Source organism: Sapajus apella, unplaced genomic scaffold, assembly GCF_009761245.1.
Source record: "Sapajus apella isolate SASKATOON/1434 unplaced genomic scaffold, GSC_monkey_1.0 scaffold20, whole genome shotgun sequence".
NCBI lineage: Eukaryota > Metazoa > Chordata > Mammalia > Primates > Cebidae > Sapajus > Sapajus apella.
Window position 1 is genome coordinate 10,834,971 of NW_022436960.1, and position 21,007 is coordinate 10,855,977.

Sequence of the window (21,007 nt, forward strand, 5' to 3'; positions counted from 1 at the left end):
GTCTCTCACTACAGCTGACCCAGAGACTTCCTCCAGGGTCAGGTTCTCAAGATACTGGATACCTTCCACCTTAACCACGCTTGACCTGGTGAGGCCAAATTCCAAACTAGAAGTCCACAGGAACCACTTGCTCCTGTGTCTATAGGCATTTTCCATCTGAGTACAATGGTTTCTGTTTTCCTTCTTTCCTGCCCTCAATGAGAAGAGCTAAATTCATTTTTTCAAATTGCCTATTTCCGTACCAGAGTAACTACCCCATGCTAATTAGCTTTGGGAATAAAATAAAGTAATCCTGCATAGTGATGAAAGCGTAATTTAAAAATGATGGCCTAATTCATCATGCAATTTTTTAAACTTGTGATGGAAAAATATTTAGTTAAAAAAGAGAATTTTCCACCTACAGTGTACATATAGTTTTCTAGATTTAATAGATGCATAGATCCTTTAAAGGAAATTACATTGGCACATTAAAGTCAAAAGAAAATTAGCCAAAAGGAGCATGTCACATATTAAAAACATCATTTTAGTTTCTAACTGCAACTTTAGAGACCAAAAGTATCCATTTATAATCTCAAATGGATTCTGCTGAGGAAGAGGAGGGTAATTAGGATATGTATGCTCTGAAAGCTACACCAGGCTTCAGAGAATCGAAAACCAGCAGGGATGCCATCAGGGGCCACGTGGCCTGTGCCTTGTCATAGCTAAAAATAATTTTTGGTCTTCTTTTCAAGAAAAAATAGAGGCATTGGATAGGGACAGATATTAGGATACGACCTGAGGAACCCAGGAGTCAATGATATATTGAAGAGGTTTTGACTCAAACAGTAAGAACCAACCAGCAGGATGAGGTCATACCCACACTCACTCCCCAAGTGTGGCCAACTCAGAGGCTGGACTGGGAGGGGTGATGGGCTGGGGCTTGGCCTCCCTTCTGCTATGACTGGCCACTGAACTAGAGTCCCTTGACCTCTCGAAGACACTACGTTCTGTTAAATGGGGAGAATCATCCCCACATACATCACAGGGCCGTTTGGAGAATCAAAACAGAGACAGAAGCACTTTGGAACCTGGCTGAGCCTGTGAGGTGGGAGGAAACAGGAGAACTAAGCTACTCACGGCACAGAGTGGACCCAAGGGCTCTGGAGTCCCAGAAGCTAAAGCTTATACTGGTGAACCTGCAGGGTCCCTGCCTTCGTGCTTTGCTGATTTCTTAGGAAAATCACCCTCACCCTCAAGTGGAAGACCACCACAGAGCCCAATTTTTAGGTAAAAAACAAAAAGAGAAAAACCTGAACTTGGTGTAGCTATGATACAAATACTGATGTGAATCCCGAATAGAAGCCTGGGGGTGGGGGTGAGGGCCCGAGGCAGGCTCACGCAACAGGGAAGCCAGGGACACAAGCATGAACACTTCCTCCTTTTGAAACTCAGGAGGCCCTAAAGAGCACAGAAATTTCCACCCGGGTCACCATCTTTGAGTCTCAGGAAGGGATTAGCTACTGGATTTAAACTCATAACTATGTTGAAAGCGATGTCTGGTGAATCACGAAAAATGTTCTTTCCTCTTACATCATCATGGGTAGTTCCCATACATTCATCCGTGCAAAATATCTCAATATTCAAAGTGCATCAAATCGGATAGACTTTTGCAATAGAAATATTAAAAAAATAAAAAACCTCTCTATAAAATTAATTGTGCTTTCTTTTTTTAGAAACCATACCTGGTTTGTATTCATACATCTTTTAAATATATATTTGAGAGCTATGAAGTGGTGGAAAATTATTTTATATCTTTTTATGTAGTTTTGAGTCAGCCTTCCATTTGTGGCCTTTCACATGTAAATGACATGATTCCAGAAGCTTAGCTCTAAATATTCTAAATTATGATTTTCACGCTTGCCTTCAGCTAACCAGAAAGCAATTTGTTGTATTGCAGGCAATGTCTCTTCTCATCACTAACCAGCACTTCGGACTCTCAGTCCAGTTCAGCAGGCTATGAAATTTGTTGGGCAAATAAACAACTGGGCCTTTCCACAGGGTGCTTTTGAAACTAGAGCATTAACAAAGACATGACAAACACACATGGACAGTGCATTGTCACATAGAAGATCTGGAAAGTACAGCTGTAAACTATAATCTCCAGTCTCTGAGTTAGCACCTTTCCACGTCCGTCTCTCCCCTTTTTCTCTATCCCAAACCAAGCATCTCAGCGCCAATGCAAGATGGTGCACAGAGGATCTGTGTCTCTATGCTCATGACCTTTCTGGTCGGTATCACGATCCTTTCATATGGAATGGAAGTTTTCAAGTATGATGACCTAGATGATGTTTCCTTTTTAATATTTCATTGCTTATTCACTGAATGCATCAATTAAAGTGGGAAGAATATTCATCACTCATTTTCTCTCTTCTGCAGAAGAAGATTATTTTCATTCTTCCAGTTTTTCCAGGAAAAGGGGTAGAATGTCTGCCATCATGGGCCCTAAACCCCCAACAGGTTGAGGTCTTGCCTCTTCCAAACCGTGGGTGCTTCAAGCAGAAGTTGGAGGCTCCCAGGAGCACCTGCTGCCTAAGGAACCACCTCTGGGCCGGAGGTGACACTTCAGAACAACATTCCTATTTTGCACCTGCCCTATGAGAGCTCCTGCTCACAAATGACTTCATTTTCAAGGCTGCCTGCGGAACAGAAAGACAAACTGCATGCAGAAGTCCTTCTGACTAATGTGTGCAGGAGAGACGAGATGCCCACACATCTCTGTGGTTGGCAGCTCAGGGGTCTTGGAAGCTGCTCAGATAATGGCCCCCGAATCCAGCCTTGCAGGGGCGGAACTCCAAGGAGGAGGAGGATGCCCGGCAGCCTGGCCTGTGACCAGACAAAGACCACATGGCTCTTCCTTCCAGTGCATGAAAGAACAGATGGTGGCTGCCTATGCAGGAGAGACCTGTGGTGGGGGTGGTGGGGAGAGGAGGACGCCAGTGTCACAGGGTGTCCAGATCAGCTCCCAGGGGCTGCGACTCAGCGCTAATCGTCTTCCCGGCACATCGGCAAGTTGACGAAGGTAAAGACGTTAAACTCTATCATTATGGAGAAGCACAAGAAGATGGCGTAGAGAACCAGCACGTAGACGCCCAGCTTTCGGTCCAGCCGCCACTTGTTTAGGTGGATACCGAGGACCTGGGAGGACAGAGTGGGGGAGCTAGGCTTGCAGGGCAAAGAAATACAAGAGGCATTTCTACAGGAAAGCAACACCTACGTGAGGAAGCCTAGAACATTCTGCAGAATGTGGGCAAGTATAGGGGATGCTGCAGGAAGATCCTCAGTTTGACCTGAATAAGTGAGAGGGCTTAGACTTGCCCCATGAAAGGGCGAGTCTCTGGCCCAGCCGCATTGACTCAGGGACACACAGCAGCTGCCCTCATAGGACCGACCCGGCCCAGGCAGGCATGTCACTTCCTCCTGGTTGGTCATAGGCATGTGGTCCTCCTTGCCCAGGCCTTCTCCAGAGACAAACGGGGGCTTTAGCTGTATGACCCCTGTGCTTCAGAGCGTGGCACCATGATTTTTTCCCCCACTTCCTTAGCACAATTTCCAAGCCTCCTATGGATCCCTGGCTTTGCAAATGTCTGCTTGAGCGCTCTCTCTCTCTCTCTCTCTCTCTCTCTCTCTCTCTCTGCGTGTGTGTGTGTGTGTGTGTGTGTGTGTGTGTGTGTGTGTTTGGGGTAGAGGGTTAAAGCACAGAATTATCCTACATTCCTCCCTGACCCTTCTGTCCTTCCTTCCACTGCCTTCCTCCTTGTCCCTCAATCAAGGCTTCCTGGGGCTGGATCCCAGGAACCTCACTGGAGCCTTGGGGGTCAAAAGTTATGAGTTCCATCAGAACAGACCAACCTGGGTTCAAATCCTAGCTTTGCCATTGTCCAATTCTGTGACACCGGGAAAGTTAACCCCTGAGCCCCGATTTCTTCTGCAATGGGAATGATAATAGCACCTCCCTCATCGGGTGGTTGTAAGGAGAGAATAAAGTGATGCCAAAGTCAAGTGCTCGGCACAGGCTTGGGCATGTTGGGGAAGGAGGCCTCGATTATCCCGACATGCCATCCTGAGGGATGTCACACCTCCCATTTGTTAGGTCAGATGGGCAGGGGAAGATTTCTCTCCTGATGGCACTAGAGAGGGACTGGGCCAGGCCACAGGAAGGAAATGCTGTTCACTTCCTCTGGGGACTTCTTATGTACTCAGGGAAAGCACAGTGAGGTGCTGATGCTCATGGCAGAAACCGGACTTAGGTGAATCTGTGAAAGTCTACATCTTCTTTCCTTTATCCTTCACTACCAAGAGAAGTGACAGGGGTGTTCAGAGTCACGTAAGTGACGAGGCGGAATCAGATGAAATCAAGTATGCATGAGGCATCTGTGTTGGAATTGTAAACACTCACGGTGAGAGCGACAGAGCCCAGCAACAGGACCACCGAATAGACCAGCCCCCGGCTGTTGATCTTCACCTGGAAAATCAAACACACGTGCCCTGAATCTCTTGACTACTGGGAGCCAATCCATCCTGAAATCCCAGCGTGCCTCGGCCAGTGCATTCCCTCATCAGGAAAACACAGGTGTTTACGGGTGACCATATGGCCACGAAGGGTCAGGGAAATATGGATTCAAATCATGACGCTGCTCATCTGAGGAGTTGGCCTGGACGGGGACAGGCACGCCAGTGGGCTAAGATAAGGGGTGGAAGTGCTGACATCCCTAAGATGCTCTGGAAGCTGTCATGGAAAGCGGGTGCCTGAGGGCCACAGAGAAGAGGAGGGCATCTCCCAGAGCCTCTGGCTGGAACTGGGCCAACACCACTATCCTCTCCGGTAAAACACATCTGTTCAAGGCGAGAGGAACTTACCGTTGATCCGTAATTAACAACCATGGTCTGCAGGCCCCATGGTACGCCAAGTCCTACCAGGATGTCAAACACGTTGCTTCCTATGGTGTTGGAGACTGCCATGTCCCCAAGACCTGCAGGGGACAATGACACATCTCTTTTATTAAGAACGGGTCACCAGAAACCTATATTCTTTCTCCCAACTGCTCTGTCAGCGCCATTCCTTGGAAAGGAATTCCTTCTTCAAGGACCTTACATTTCTAAAAGCTTTTCGTGAGGCCTGAGATTCGCTCCCTTCCTGAAGCCTGAAGGGGACTACTATGGGTTGACAGTGACCCTTCAAATTCAGATGTTGAATTTCTAACCCTCAGTACCTAAGAATGTGGCTTTATTTGGAGATAAGGTCTTTATAGAGGTAACAGGTTGAAATGAGTTCTTGAGGGTGGGCCAGTATGACTGGTGTCCTTATAAAAAGAAGAAATTTGGACACACAGGGAGAACCTGGGCAAACATGAAGACAGCCAAGGACACAGAAGCAAGAGCGGCCCAGAACAGATTCTGCTTCAGGCTTCTGGCCCCCAGAACCATGAGACAATACACTTCGGTTGTTCATGGCACCCGGTTGTGGGAAAGACGGCCCCGCAGACGCATATGGGCTCTTCAGGATCTCTCCTGCCAGGCTCTTCAGCTGAAGTTCTCCGAGGACTTCCGGTGGATGTCCCCCACTTCATGCTCCCAGCTACCCTGGGCTGGGCGTCGGTGTGGGGCATCACCTCATGTCACAGATGATGGAACTGAGGCTTGGGATGTGCCCAAGGGCATGGTTTGCAGGTGGCCCAACGACACCTGGTCCAGCATCCTTTATAACAGGCCTTGAAGCATATTTGGGACCCAGGCATGTCCCTACTTCATGTCCCATCTGGAATCTGTCACTGTGGCTTTATTTGGAAATAGGCTTTTTGAGGATGTGCTCAAATTAAGGTAAGGTCATACTCAATTTGGGTGGGTTCTAATCTGTTAACTGGTGTCCTTATAAGAAGGAGGAAGTCAGCCGGGCGCAGTGGCTCATGGCAGTAATCCCAGCACTTTCGGAGGCTGAGGCAGGTGGATCATGGATCACTTGAAGCCAGGAGTTCGAGGCCAGCCTAGCCAACAAAAGTACAACTGAATTAAAAAAATTTAGTCTCTACTAAAAGTACAAAAATTAGCTGGGTGTGGTGGCACATGCCTATAGACCTGGCTACTCGGGAGGCTGAGGCAGGAGCACTGTTTGAACCCAGGAGGCAGAGGCTGCAGCAAGCTGAGATTGCGCCACTGTACTCCAGCCTGGGTTACAGAGTGAGACTCCATCACACACACACACACACACACACACACACACACACACACACACACAAAATAGAAGAAGAAGAAGAAATATGGAGGAGGGGGGGGGGGGGGGGGAGGAGGGGGGGGGGGGAGGAGGAGGGGGAGGGGGAGGAGGAGGAGGAGGGGAAGAAGGTAACAGTACCCATGACCCTGGCTGGGATCATAGGACATTGGATTTTATGTCTTAGTGGTTTCTGAAGGGTGAGCTCTCTTTCCCCAACCAGACCAGACGCATATCAGAGGCTGGGGCCCATGTCCTTGTCCTTCCCCTTCCTGTCCAGCTGTCCAGTATTCAGCTAGCCACACAATCAGGAAGCTAGTAACTGGAGAGGCATATAATTAAGAAAACAAACTTTTATAAGAAAGACTCGTACTGGATGGAATCTGCCCTAACCCGGCCGTTTAGCCATATTTCCTCACCACTGTCCTAACCTGGCACACATATACATGTTTTTGGAATGAACAAACCTGAAACACAAATGCCTAGATCTACAATCTTGCTTTGGTAGCTGGGACGTATGGTGGCCAACTCAAATCGGCACCCAGACAGGCAGCCCATCTCTGTCCGACCGCCAGCCTGCCTGTCACGTAGCCGGTCATCTCTTCCTCTCTTGCTCTTTGCTGTCATCTGTTGACTCTTACACTCCTCCTCCAGCCTTCCCCAAGCACTGTTCTGAGTGACTTCAAAATCTCAGCAGCTTAGTCCTATTAGGGGTGGTGTCTCTGGGAAACTGGCCTTCTGGTCTCCCAGCGCCTGGTAAGACATAGGAGCATCCAGCAACTGCAGTGGCCCAGCTAGCTGCACCTGGTGAAGAGGCAGGCACGCCAGCAGGTCCAGGGGGTAGAAAGGTGCGTGAGTTTGCAGAGGTGGGGAGGAGCGGGTCTCAGGTTTAGTGGATTTCCCGCTCTGCACAAATGGGGCTGCCGGCAGCTGTGTGGGCCTTGGAGGACTTTCTAGGACAGTGCGACTCAAACTTTAGTGAGCTCAGGAGTCACCTGGGGGTCTTGTGAAAATGCAGATTCTGATTCAGTGGGCCTGGGCAGGGCTTGGGAGTCTGCATTTCTCACAAGCTCCCAGGTCAAGCTGATGCTCAGGGCTGGGACCACACTTTGCGCTGGCGGCCTGGAGGGAGCCCAGGATATGGTGCCTTTGCGTTAGAGCACACGCTGCGCAGCCTCCTGTTTTGTGCAGCAGGCTCCGAACAGGAGTTCCTCCATCTTTCGTTATCAGGAACCTATTTACTTTTTCTCCTTCTACTTCTCATCCTCCTCTTTTTTTCCTCTTTCTTTTTATTTGTAATGACGTCTCTCTTTGTCACCCAGGCTGGAGTGTAGTGACGCAATCTCAGCTCACTGCAACATCCACCTCCCAAGTTCAAGCGATTTTCTCGCCTTAGCCTCTGAGTAGCTGGGACTATATGCACAGGCCACCAAGCCTGGCTAATTTTTTTTTTTTTTTTTTTTTTTTTTTTAGTAGAGACGGGGTTTTGCCATGTTGGTCAGGCTGGTCTCGAACTCCTGACCTCAGGTAATCTGCCCGCCTCAGCCTCCCAAAGTGCTGGGATTACAGGCATGAACCACATGCCCAGCCGGGAAGCTGTTTTTAACCATGTCTGTTGGAGTCCCTGTCAATGATATCAATGTTACCCTGAGGTCAACTGCACACCCCACCCCTGGCCTTACCCTTCCTCAGTTTCTGTACTTGCACATTTCACTGTGGCCACTCTGAGATGGTGTCCTGCTTCAGAGCCCCGTCTCTCCCTTGGTCCTAAAAGAGACCCTCTGTTGACCTTCTTGGGACACTCGGGACACTCCTGCAAGCCCTTAAACGTCCAGCACCCTGACACCGCTCCCAGCCCGAACTCCGGGCGCAACCGTCTGAGCTGCACAGTGACCCCCCACTGTGTCCACCCAGCCGACCACGACCAGGGATGAACTTGTCATCTGTGACCGCTGGAGCTGGCATGACTGAATCCACCAAGCTCATGTCGCTGAACATTGGCCGGGCCCGTGGTGCTCACCAGCTTCCCCTCTACTCACTGCCCTGGGCTGAGTACCCTGCCCCCTTCATGTCCATCTGGAACCTGTGACTGTGGCTTTATTTGGAAATAGGGTCTTTGAAGATGTACTCAAATTAAGGTAAGGTCATACTGAATTAGGGTGGGTTCTAATCTGATGACTGGTGTCCTCATAAGGAGGAAGTTGGCCAGGCACAGTGGCTCACGCCTGTAATCCCAGCCCTTTGGGAGGCTGAGGCAGGCAGATCACTTGAGGCCAGGAGTTCAAGACCAGCCTGGTCAACATGGCATAACCCCGTCTCTACTAAAAATACAAAAATTAGCTGGGTGTGGTGGTGCACGCCTGTAGTCGTGGTTACTCGGGAGGCTGAGGCAGGAGCACCACTTGAACCCGGAAGGCAGAGGCTGCAGTGAGCTGCGATTGCGCCACTGTACTCCAGCCTGGGCAACAGAGTGTGACTCCATCACAAAAAAAAAAAAAAAAAAAAAAAGGAGGAGGAGGAGGAGAAGAGGAGGGAGAGGAGGGGGAGGAACGTGAGGAGGAAGAAGGACGGGGAGGAGGGGGAGGAAGTAGGAGGAGTGGGGGAAGGAAGAAGAGGAAGAAGAAAGAAGGAAGAAGAAAGGAGGAGAGGGAGGAGGAGGAGGGGGAGGAGGAGGAGGAGGAAGAGGAGGAGGAGGAAGTCTGGACAGACATACAGAGGGAAGAATGCAGCATGAAGGCAGAGGCAGAGATTGGAGTGTTTCGGCTACAAGCCAGGGAGACCCAAGGACTGCAGTGAACAGTGGAAGCTAGGAAGGGGCAAGGAAGGGTCCTCTCCTAGAGCCTTCAAGGGACCATGGCCCTGCTGATGCCTAGCTTTCAGACTTGTAGCTGCCAGTGCTATGATGAACTCCTGTTGTTTCAAGGCGCTCAGTTGTGGCACTTTGTATGACTCCCCTAGGGAACGAACATGCTCACATCAAAGGCCACCCAGTTAAATTCCATTCCCCTCAGCTGCTGTCCCTAACTGTCCCCATGCTCTGTAAGGGCGCTGCCTACCAGCAAACATACTCTCACTCTTCCTTTCCCTCATGGTTTCTCAGGCCCAACTCACTAACCAACCAATCAAACTTGCTCTATTTTGGAGGAATAAAATGTCCTGTCCCTCTTCCCAAAGCCAGCCTTTCTCTTCGGGCACCGTTCTCTTCTCCTGTCTTCTGTGAGATTTCACTCCATTATTCACCTATCCCCATCCCTATACTTTCAAACTCTGTGCTGCAAGGAAGATCTGGATGTCCACGCTGGGATGCTACTTCGCTAGCAGAAAAGGAGAAGTCAGTAAACCCCACACTTGCTACAGATCTTTTGTTCCACCAGCAAAGCCCACACACTCATTCCTCGTCTTGCTCAGCCCATGCCACGTACGAAACCCAAAACAAAAACCACCAAACAAACCAAAATGTTACACACGTTCCAGAGGTCAGAAGAAGAATGGGGGAGTTGGATGTATAGGATGCCCGTGCTTTGCCTTTCTGGGACCAGAACGTTTCTTGTTATTAGCTCATTTGCTGTATAAAGTCTGGGTTTGGCTTCTGTTCAATCTCACGTTAACTGCTTATCTCAGAACACTTTTGTATAACCACCCTAGCAAATTTATATAACCACCCTAGCAAATTTATATAACCACCCTAGCAGAAGCTTCTAGAGAAAGGTCTGGAGGAGTTCATCTTGGTAGCTTTCTCTCCCTGGATGGAATTGAATAAATGATGCTTTCTAGATGTCACAGTTTTTCTCCATAGCAGGACTTGACAACTGCCAGTCACAAGAGCCACAGCTTGGTCAACTGTAAGTCAGGCAGGGCTGAGGACGCAGCAGCCTGCATGACTGTGAGGGCTGGGGCATAATCCGTACCTTGTCTTGCCACAATTAAGCTGGCCATGCAGTCTGGAACGCTTGTCCCTGCTGCCAGGAAAGTAATGCCCATGATGACGTCCGGGATCCCAAGCGTGTATCCGATAATAGTCACCTGCAGGACCGGGTGTGGAGACATGAACACTCAACCAACAGTATGTGGACTAACAAGACATTCCTAGTATTAGAGACACTGTAAGCATGGGAAACTGGGTTATTTTGGAATTAGTGGGCCTGCCTCTTTTTTTTTTTAAAGCCCTGAACTATGAGTCTAAGAAGGCAAAGGATGGAAAGATGGAAAGAAGGAAGACCTCGTGTGTGCACATACCGTCCGGAGTGTCAGGACCAGGGGTGCCACACGAGCCCTGCTTTACCCTGAACTCCAAGCCTGGGCCCTCTGAGCCCTCAAATCTCAGGCTTCAGACAGGGAAGCAGATTCAGGTCCAGAGCTCCACGGGCTGGTCTTGGCTCTGTCCTATCTGTGTGACTTTACAGAAGTCATGTCTTCTCTTTGGTCCTCAGTTTCCTCAACTGCACAAGTGTGCTAGGGAAATGGACAATCCCTTTCCACGTCCCCTCCCTTTTGGAACTGACATTTAAGAATCATTCTTCCAAAGCCTTGAGGGTGAGAGCTGTATTAATAAAAGGTGTAGGTGAAGAGGATGGACAGGTGGGGCTTTACTGTTCGCTGGATCCTTACCAGGACATAGTGAAAGTAAGTGCAGGGTGCTCTTGCATAGGCAGAGATCAAGGCTACCATGGGCACTGCCTTCTTTACAGACTTTTACTGTCAAGGCCATTCTACTCCCCAAACTGAGGCCATCGGAAGTTCAAATCCATAGGTAAGAGTGCCCCAGTAAAGTTGTTCCAGTGACCCCAGAACCCTGGTTTAAGAAACAAGGGGCTGGATGCAGTGGCTCTTGCCTGTAATCCCAGTACTTTGGGAGGCCAAGGTGGGCAGATCAGGAGGTCAGTAGATCAAGACCATTCTGGCTAATACAGTGAATCTCTGTCTTTACTGAAAATATAAAAAATTATCTGGGTGTGGTGGCACACACCTGTAGTCGCAGCTAGTTGGGAGGCTGAGGCAGGAGAATCACTTGAACCCAGGAGGTGGAGGTTGCAGTGAGCTGAGATCACACCATTACACTCCAGCCTGGGTGACAGAGTGAGACTCTGTCTCAAAAAAGAAAGAAAAGAAAAGAAAAGAAAAGAAACAAGGGTAGGGTTTATAAATCAAGGTGGTGGGGGTTGGAGTGTCCTGCCTCACTGATAATTAACAGAACGGATTTAATCATACTGTTATTTTCTGTAACTAGAGAAGAATTTCACATATTTATTAATTTGATCTTCCTGATTCTCATGCACACTCAAATGTCATAAAATGCTTTCTTTACTTGTAATATTGTTTTGAAAATATACTCCAGTAAGAGAAGTCACTGGATCCTTTCTTTAAAACATAGAGATGGACTGGCCTTTAATTCTATTCGGAAAAATAAAAAATTGCAAATCTAATTCAGTTAAGGCATAGTTTTCATTATCTCTGACTGTCATCTTTTTCTAGGGAGTTTTTGTTTGTTTGTTTGTTTGCTTTTGTTTGTTATTTGAGATAGGAGCTTGCTCTGCTCTATACACCCAGGCAGGGGTGCAGTGGACTGATCACAGCTCACTGCAGCCTCAACCTCTTGGGTTTAAGCAATCCTTGTACCTCAGCCTCTTGAGTAGCTGACACTACACCACGCCTGGCTAATTTTTTTATGTTTTGTAGACACAGGGTCTCACTATGTTGTCCAGGCTGGTCTTGAGCTCCTGGGCTCAAGTGATCCTCCTGCCTTGGCTTTCCAAAGTGCTGGGATTACAGGTGTGAGCCACCATGCTCAGCCTCTAGGAAGTTTAGATAGTAACTAATTCCAGCTCTTCTCCCACATCCCCCATATGGAGTGGGTTATGGGGACTTTAATCTTCATCATGGAAGCATGGAAACAGCATTGGCTGCATCTCATGGTGAAAACGGCTAATATTTACTGTTATAAGCATCCAGCCATGCTGCAAACTCAAATCACAATACCTGAACAAGATGCCGTAAGACTAGGTTGAAATTGGGTCTAATGTACACAACACTAATTCAACACAAGAAGGGCACTATAAGAAATCTTACTGCTCAGTGGCCAAACTGTGCATTATTCAGCGATGCTCATGATCAGCCAACTGCTACCAGGTAATCACCCCAATTGGCTGTTGGTTTCAATAAGTGGCTAACTACTGGATGCTTCTGACATGGTCTAACCACACCTGTTTTGGTCTGGGAGTAGGATATGAAAGGGAGTGGTCAGGAAGGACATGAATGAGTTCCTTGGGGGGGCAGACTTGAAGGTTAAAGTGTCCCCATGTCCCTCATTCAGCTGAACCAGGCCAGGGTGTTCCAAGTGTGTGTGCCTGGGGCTGGGGCAGATGCTGGGGGCCTGGAGGCTTGGAGTGGTTCTACCCCTCCTGATACATGACTTGATTCATTCACTAAAACACAATCACAGAGTCAGTCCTGAACTTCCTTCTGGGATACAGAGCTCTAAGTAGGTACCAGGAGAGAGGGCGCAGGCTGGGGGCAGTGACTTCCACCAGGTGGTGTCTTGGGGAGGCTCTGCTACAGGGACGGGGGGCTCCTGCACGGGTAGATGTAAGGACACTCACAGAGGCAGGGGCAGGTCCCCGATCAGCCTGAGGAAGCATCTGAGGCGTGGGAGCAGGCCAGGGGCATGGGATTTCAGGAAAGCCCAGGCAAAATGGCTCCCATGCACTGTTCAGAACAAGCAATGCTCTGGGAGGGATGGGGAAAGGCGCGATTGGGTTGGGGAGAGGGAAGAGCCAGGATTGGCCAAGTGCCTAGAATGTGCTGGGCTCTCCTTTCATTCTCCTAGTGGCCTTGTAAGAGATCCATGATCACCCCTACTTCATAGAGGGGGTCACCAGCTTCCAGGGTTTGCAAGAGGTAGGACTAGGATTCAGCACTCTTCTCATGTGATCCAGGATCCTTGGTTCCCCACTAAATGGCATGGTTTCTCTGGGGTTAAGTGAAACATGGCCTCTGTGCCAGGATGGAACGTGTGCTGGCCCTGCTGTCTCTCAGGTCAAGATCGCTTGCCTTCTCTGCTGCTGGTGTCAGCCATTAGGAGGAGAATAAAGTGACTCAATGCTAACCACTAGGGTGTAAGGGGCTGAGAGTGAGCTTCACAATCAACGGAACTGCAGCCATGCTGGAACCACTTCCCCCTCTTTGCTCCTGGGAATAAGGAGGAGAAGTGGGAACCTTATTAGGTGGTATACAGAGAGTGGGGAAGGAAGCTTCTGTGGGGCCTGACCCAACTCAGTCCAGTCGATGAAAGGGTTATATGGGAACCTGTCCTGTGTGGCCATGGGAGCTTATGAGGAGCTACATCAATGCCTCTCTGCCTGCAAAACTCCCATCCAATGAAATCTGAAAAGTCCAGTAGCAAGCTGAGAGGTAGCTTACAGTAGTAGTTGAGATCATGGGCTCAGGAGATCAATATCTGGGTTCTAATCCTAACTCTAGCACTCACTAACTGTGTAATCTTGGGGAAATTACTCAATTTCTCTATGCCTCAACTTCCCCCATTTGCTAGATGGGGATAAAAATACCCATTCCTTGGGGTTGTTATGAGGATAAGAAAGAGTTTATACGAAGTGCTTAAACCAGCATCCAGCACATCAGTTGGAGGAGGAACATTCCTGGGCAGGAGCATAGGACAAGCTGCCTTGTGTCCAACCTCATCTCTCTCAACTCCAGTCTCCTTCCTTCACATTCCCTTGGGACCCTGGAAACCAAGGGCGCTTGGCGATCAGCCACCTGTCATATTGCTCTGCCTATAGCACCAGAGCAGTGTGATTTAGGGTGCCCGGGCAAATGTTGGTCTCCTTCCCTCACCCTTGAAGGCAAGCACTGTGCTGTGTCTCCGCATCCCAGGTACCTGGCACAGAGTCATGCCCCTCATTCAAACCATTTTCTACTGAGAAATATGCTGTGGTCAGTGAGGCCAGTGACTTGCCCAAAGGTGGCACAGCAGTACCTGTGGTTGAACCCTGCTCCCCACCTCTCCTGGGCTGTGCACACAGCCCACCCCCTGCTCCCCACACTCACCAGCCACACCATGATGTAGGAGAATACAGCAATCCACAGCGTGGCGGTGATGAAGGTGACCATGAAGAACTTCTCCCAGCGGGGCTTGCTGCAGTTGGGAATGGTGACGCACAGGAGGAAGATGAGGGGCCAGGTGAACACCCACTTGACTTTGTCCCCTCTGGCCTCTGCAGTGGGAAGGGGCAGAGAGAGAAAGGAGAGGGAGAGAAACACACTGAGTCACACACCTGCCAGTCTACCTGTCGGTTTAGTTTTCAAGCTAAATAAGAGAATGCCACTGATGTGACTCTACACAACTGACCTTGCAGAATCACGGACCTCCATAATGTCACCCCGGAAGTGGCAAGACAATTCAGAAAGTGTTTGTTGCTTGAATCACTTCAGTCATTCCAAATCCTTCATTTGACAGGATAAGGAAATTGAGACCCAGAGAGGGAACAGACTTGCCTAGAGGAGGAGCTGGAATGGGGATGTGAACCATGGTTGGACTTTGGAGTCAGACAGCCTTGGGCTGGAAAACAAAGGACCTTGAGAATCTCAACCCTACTTCCTCCTCTGACTGTAATAGCTTAGAAGTAGCAACAGCAGGGCAGCAACAATCAACACATCCAGCATTTGCCATGTGCAGCAGGCACAGTGCTCAGTGCTTTGCATCTTATTGGTTTCTTCATCTGTTAGATGAGAAAGTTATCTCTTTCTCGATTGTTGCAAGAATGATGTGACAGAGTGTACATGAAATATCCAGAACACAGGGCCTGATACACAGTAGGTGCTCTGGAAATCTCAGCTCCTTTGTCCCAAGGTCCTATAGTCAAGACAGGCACAAGACTAAAAGGTAGGTGTCCTGGCTGGCAGTCCAGATCTCATTGGCCCCTACCAAGGGAATCCACAAGCAATTCAATGGAGGAGAAGAGGCCTCATAAGTCATTGACTGTAAGCATAGTTTCCTTAATAAGCCATTGAATATAGGTGTGTACATGCAGGCTAAAAACTGGCCTGCTCGTCAATGAAATGGTGGAGGGAAAACCTCTGCAATTTTTATTTTTTATAGAAGCAATGAGAACAATGGCAAAAAATTGTCAGAATCACCTTTTTCCGACCTCTGGAATTAACCTAAGTTTTGCAGCAATCCAGGGAATGTCTATTTAAAAAAATCTGTTGGACCTTAGTAAGAACAGTGAACTCTGTGGAGTTTTAACTTTCCCTATTTTTATTCCTTCTTGCCAAGTCTGGAGTAGCCCTAGCAGCATGCAACCACATAATGAAAAACAGCAGGCTAGCAGCCACCAGAGGGGGCAGAACAAGGTTGGAGGACCTCCCAAGTCCATTCCCATACAGTTGTTATCATTTGACCTGTCTGGTGGTTTCCTGGAAGACTCCACTTTCGAGGCTGTCTTTATTTTACCAGAATCTGAGCTCATCCAGTGTGCACAGCCTTTTTCTTGGAGGTGTTTGTCGAAAACAACTAGAGGCAATTATTAAATCAGGTTGCTAGAAATGGCAGATGGCCGCTGGGACAAACAATAGGTTAACCAAAAAGCAAAAAAGGAAAAGCTGGGGATCGAGGCATCTATAGTGGACTTTGAAGAGCTCCTAGATATCTCTCGGAGTCTAACAGACCATGAGCAAGCACAGGGCTGTGCCCAGGGTTCTTCACATGCTCAGCACATACTCGAGACTGCTGCACGCTTTCACCTCTGCCTAAATTTGAGGCTCTGTGCAAATAAGAAGGAAAGCCTTCTGCAGAGTTGTAACCTGCCTGCCTGAGTGTTGGAGGACGCCCCAAAACACATACAGAGTCCCTTGGCAAAGACTGGGAGAACTACTGGATCCAGGAATCCAGGGAAGTCTCTGTCTAATCATTAGCTGACCTCTAGGCTAACCTAGCAGAGACTTCAGTGGCCACACACAACAAAGAATATGAATTTGACAGAATTCGTTTAGAAAACTCACTAAACAACAATAATAAAGAATAACAACTACAAACCCTAGAACAGGACATAATCTCTCTTGAGGCTCTGTACAAATAAGGTAATCTCCATGATATAATCCCCTGTTCTCCAAATACGATGTAATTGAATTAGAAACCAACAACAGAAGGAAAGCCGGAAAATTCACCAATACATGGAAATTAAATAACGTACTCCTAAATAAAGGATCAAAGAAGAAAGCACAAAAAATTAGAAGCTACTTTGAGATGAATGTAAAAAATGTAACATACTAAAACTTATGGGATTTAGTGAAAACAGTACTTAGAGAGAAATCAATACCTGTAAAATACCTAATTAAAAAAGGGAAAGATCTCAAATCAATGACCAAATGGTTCTCCTTAAGAAAAATAGAAGAAGAAGAGCAAAGGAAGTCCAAAGAAAGCAGAAGGAAGGGAGAAAAATCAAAGTTAGAGTGAAAATAAGTGAAATAGAAAATAAAAAACAGTACAGAGAATCAAAGAAATTGCAAGTTGGCTCTTTGAAAAGATCAATAAAATTGACAGACCTTTAGCTAGACCAAGAAAAGGAGAAGACTCAAATTACTAGACTCAGGAATAAAAGAGGGATATCATGTACATTACAGAAATAAAACAAACTATTAGGGAAGAATAGTTGGTTATGGCACACGGACAATTATGTGCCAACAAATTAGACAATCCTAACAGAGAAAGTTCTACAAAGGTACAAACTACTGAACTGACTCAGAAAGGAAGAGAAAATCTGAAGAGATTTAAAACAAGACATGGAAATAGTAATTTAAAATTTTCGCTTAAAGTAAAGCCAGGACCAGATGGCTTCATGGTGACTTCTATCAAATGTTTAAAGAAGAATTAACATGACTCTTTCACAAACTCTTTCAAAAAATAGAAGGGTAGGGAACACTTCCCAGTTTATTCTATGAAGCCAGTATTACTTTGATACCAAAAGCAGACAGAGACATCAAGAGTCAAGAAAACTGCAGACCAATATCCCTTATGAATACTGATGCAAAAATCCTTAACAAAATTCTAGCAAGCTGGAATACAGTAACATATAGAAAGGATTATACACCACCACCAAGAGGGATTTATCCCAGGAATGAAAGCTTGATTTAACATATACAGTTCAATCAATGTAAAACATTACGTTAATAAAATAAAGAATAAAAACTACACAATCCTCTAAACTGCCACAGAAAAGACATTTGACAAAACTCAACACTCTTTTATGATGAAAACACTCCACAAACTAGGAGCTGAGGGAACCTTCTCAATCAGATAAAGGGCATTTATGGAAAACCCACAGCTGACACTTTTACTTAATGAGAAAGACTGAAAGCAATTACAGCTCTCCCTACCCACCCCACTGCAAAATCAGGAACAAGATGAAGATGTCTACTCTTACTCCTTCAATGCTGAATTAGAGATTATATCCAAGAAAATTCGGCAAGAAAAACAAGTAAAAGTAATTCAGATTGGAAAAGAAGAAGTAAAACTATCCCTATTTATAGATAATATGATTTTATATATAGAAAACTCTATGGAACCCATAAAAAACTATTAGAACTAATAAACAAGTTCAGCCAATTTGTAAGGTATGTAATGAACATACAAAAATCAGTTGTGTTTTTATACACTAACAATCCAAAAATAAAATTAACAATCCCATGTACAATGCCATCAAAAATTTTAAAAACCTAACGTTTATGTAACAAAAGTAGTATAAGATGTGTATGCTGAAAACTACCAAACATCATTGGAAGAAATTAAAGAATACCTAAAGAAATGAGAAGAAATCCTGTCTATGAATTGGAAGACTTAGAATGGTTAAGACAGTGATATTCCTCAAACTTATGTACTCATTCAACGCAATCTCTATCAAAATCCCAGGTAGCTTTTCTGCAGAAATTGACAAGCTGAGCCTAAAATTCATATGAAAATGACTTTTAGAACAAAGAACAAAATGAATTTTAGAAAAAAGAACAAAGCTGGGAAATTTACACACTGTGATTTTAAAACTTGGTACAAAGCGACAGTAATCAGGAGAGACTGCTACTGGAAGAATGGAATGAAATTCTGAGTCCAGAAATAAACCTAGACATTTAAAGGTTTATTTATGGACTCAACATTTACTGGCATAAGAATGGAGTAAAATTTTGAGTCCAGAAATAAACCCAGACATTTAATATCTTGATATTTGACAAGGGTGTCAAGACAATTCAATAGGGAAACAATAATATTTTCAACAAATGGTGCAGAGACAGCTGGATACCCATAGGCAAAAGAACAAAACTGGTTCTCCATCTTATATCATACACGAAAATTAAATTTTAAAAATGATGGAGACCTAAATGTAAGAGGCACAACTACAGAACAGCATGAGCACAACTCTTTATGATCTTGGATTAGGCAACGATTTCTTAAATGACACCAAAATCACAAACAACAAAAGAATAAATTATATTTTATCAAAATTTAAAAGTCTTGTTATTGATAGAATGCTATTAAGAAAGTGAGGCTGGGGCCGGACGCCATGGCTCATGCCTGTAATCCCAGCACTTTGGAAGGCCAAGGTGGGCGAATCACCTGAGGTTGGGAGTTTGAGATCAGCCTGGCCAACATGGTGAAACCCCATCTCTACTAAAAATACAAAAACTAGCTGGGTATGGTGATGCATGCCTGTAATCCCACCTACCTGAGAAGATGAGGTAGGAGAATCACTTGATCCCAGGAGGCGGAGGTTGCAGTGAGCTAACACCACTGCACTCCAGCCTGGGTGGCACAGTGAGACACAGTGAGGCTGGGCACAGTGGCTTATGCCTATAATCCAGCACTTTGGGAGGACAAGACAGAAGGACTGGTTGAGGCCAGGAGTTCGAGACCAGCCTGGGCAACATAGTGAGACCTCATCTCTACATAAAATACAAAAACTAGCTGTGCATGATGGCTTTTTAGTCTCAGCTACTTGGGAGGCTGAGGTAGGAGGATTGCTTGAGCTCAGGAGTTAGAGGCTGCAGTGAGCTATGATTGCTGTTGCACTAGGCAACAGAGGGAGATCCTTCTTGAAAAACAAAACAACAACAATGAAAAAAAAAACAAAGGAAAAGAAAGATTGTGAAAATACTACTTACAGAATGGAAAAAAATATTTTACAAATCATATATCAGCTAAGGGCCTATTGTCCAAAATATATAAAGAACTCTTACTTCTCAACAATTAAACACAATTTTCTTAAGAAAGGCAAAGGGTTTGAATAGACAGTTCTCCAAAGAAAATGGCCATTAGGAAAATGTAACTCAAGACAATTTCACTGCCACAAGTATTACTAGAATAAGCAAGATAAATAACAAGTGTTGGTGAGGATATGAGAAAACAGGAGCCCTGCTACATTCCTGATGGCAGCTGCTTTGGAAAACAGTCTGACAGCATCTCAAAGAGTTTGACCCAGAAATTCTACTCCTACTTCTACCCAAAAGGAATGAAAACATATGTCCACACAAAAACTTTTACTCAAATGTTCACAGCAGCATTATTTACAATAGGAAGAAATGAAAACAATCCAAATATTAACGAAGCGATGAATGGATACACAAAATGTCGTATATAAATACGAAGGAATGTCATTCAGCCATAAAAAGGAATGAAGTGCTGATACATGGTACAACGTGGACGAACCTTGTAAACGTTATGCAAAGCGAAAGAAGTCAGACACAAAAGGTCATATATGGATAGATTCCATGTATATAAAATGGCAAGAATAGGAAATTCAGAGACTTTAGAAAGTCGATTAGTGGTTGTCAGGGGCTGGGAGAGGAGGCATGGGCTCGTGGGCCTATGAAAGTGGGATGATAAAAATATTCTAGAATTATTTTGGTGATGACTGCACAACTCTGCGAATGCAGCAAAAACTATGAATTTTATAGTTTATAAGTGTGGATGTTATGGTATAGAACATATATCCCAATTTAAAAAATTGCAAAGTAGGCTGGCACTAGCTGTGTTTGCTCTGTAATATTTGTGCTAGAATCTTCCTAAATCATTAAAAGTTTTTTTTGTTGTTGTTTTTTGAGATGGAGTTTTGCTCTTGTTGCCCAGGCTGGAGTGCAATAGCACGATCTCAGCTCACTGCAACCTCCACCTCACGGGTTCAAGCAATTCTCCTGCCCCAGCGTCCTGAGTAGCTGGGATTACAGGCATGCACCACCACTTCTGGCTAATTTTGTATTTCTAGTAGAGACGGGGCTTCTCCACGTGGGTCAGGCTGGACTCCCAACCTCAGGTGATCTGGCCGCCTTGGCCTCCCAAAGTGCTGGTATTATAGGTGTGAGCCACTGCGCCTAGACATAAAAGTATTTTTACTAAAATAAAATATTCAGCTGCTTATAATAAGAAGCCAAGAGAATATGGTTACCTTGAAATCAGCAAATCCATCCATCTCTTTCCAGATCTTTCTCTATATACACCTTTCTGTACCTTGTAGTCCCTGTACAAATGGCCAAAACTTTCCTGCCTTGATTGGATTGTCCAAAATTCCAGGCTGTTCTCTTGTGAGTCCACAAGCTAACTCATCTAGGTTGCTGAGGAAGGCCTAGGGCATTTCTAGAATTGACCCAAAACTCCATATGTAGAGGAAGAATTCACTTTGGGGAATTGTAATCCTGGACACTTAAATGCCTAGGAACGTCTTTGCAGGTATACATAAACACCACAGTAGAAGGATTATTTTATTTTCC

General features: G+C 46.0%; 1 protein-coding gene across 3 annotated transcripts in view; it reads right to left on the bottom strand.

The window, feature by feature from the left end:
• Window positions 1-405: 405 nt before the first annotated feature.
• SLC24A4 (solute carrier family 24 member 4) overlaps window positions 406-21,007 on the bottom strand; it is a 170,075-nt gene continuing 149,473 nt past the window's right edge. For all 3 annotated transcript variants that reach the window (XM_032287597.1, XM_032287598.1, XM_032287596.1), the window contains 5 exons: window positions 14,306-14,472; window positions 10,153-10,267; window positions 4,897-5,009; window positions 4,436-4,501; window positions 406-3,174 (listed from right to left, as the gene is read on the bottom strand). In XM_032287597.1, coding sequence (XP_032143488.1) covers window positions 3,022-3,174; window positions 4,436-4,501; window positions 4,897-5,009; window positions 10,153-10,267; window positions 14,306-14,472 — 614 coding nt within the window. In that variant the 3' untranslated portion in view covers window positions 406-3,021. The remainder of the gene's footprint in view (window positions 3,175-4,435; window positions 4,502-4,896; window positions 5,010-10,152; window positions 10,268-14,305; window positions 14,473-21,007) is intronic.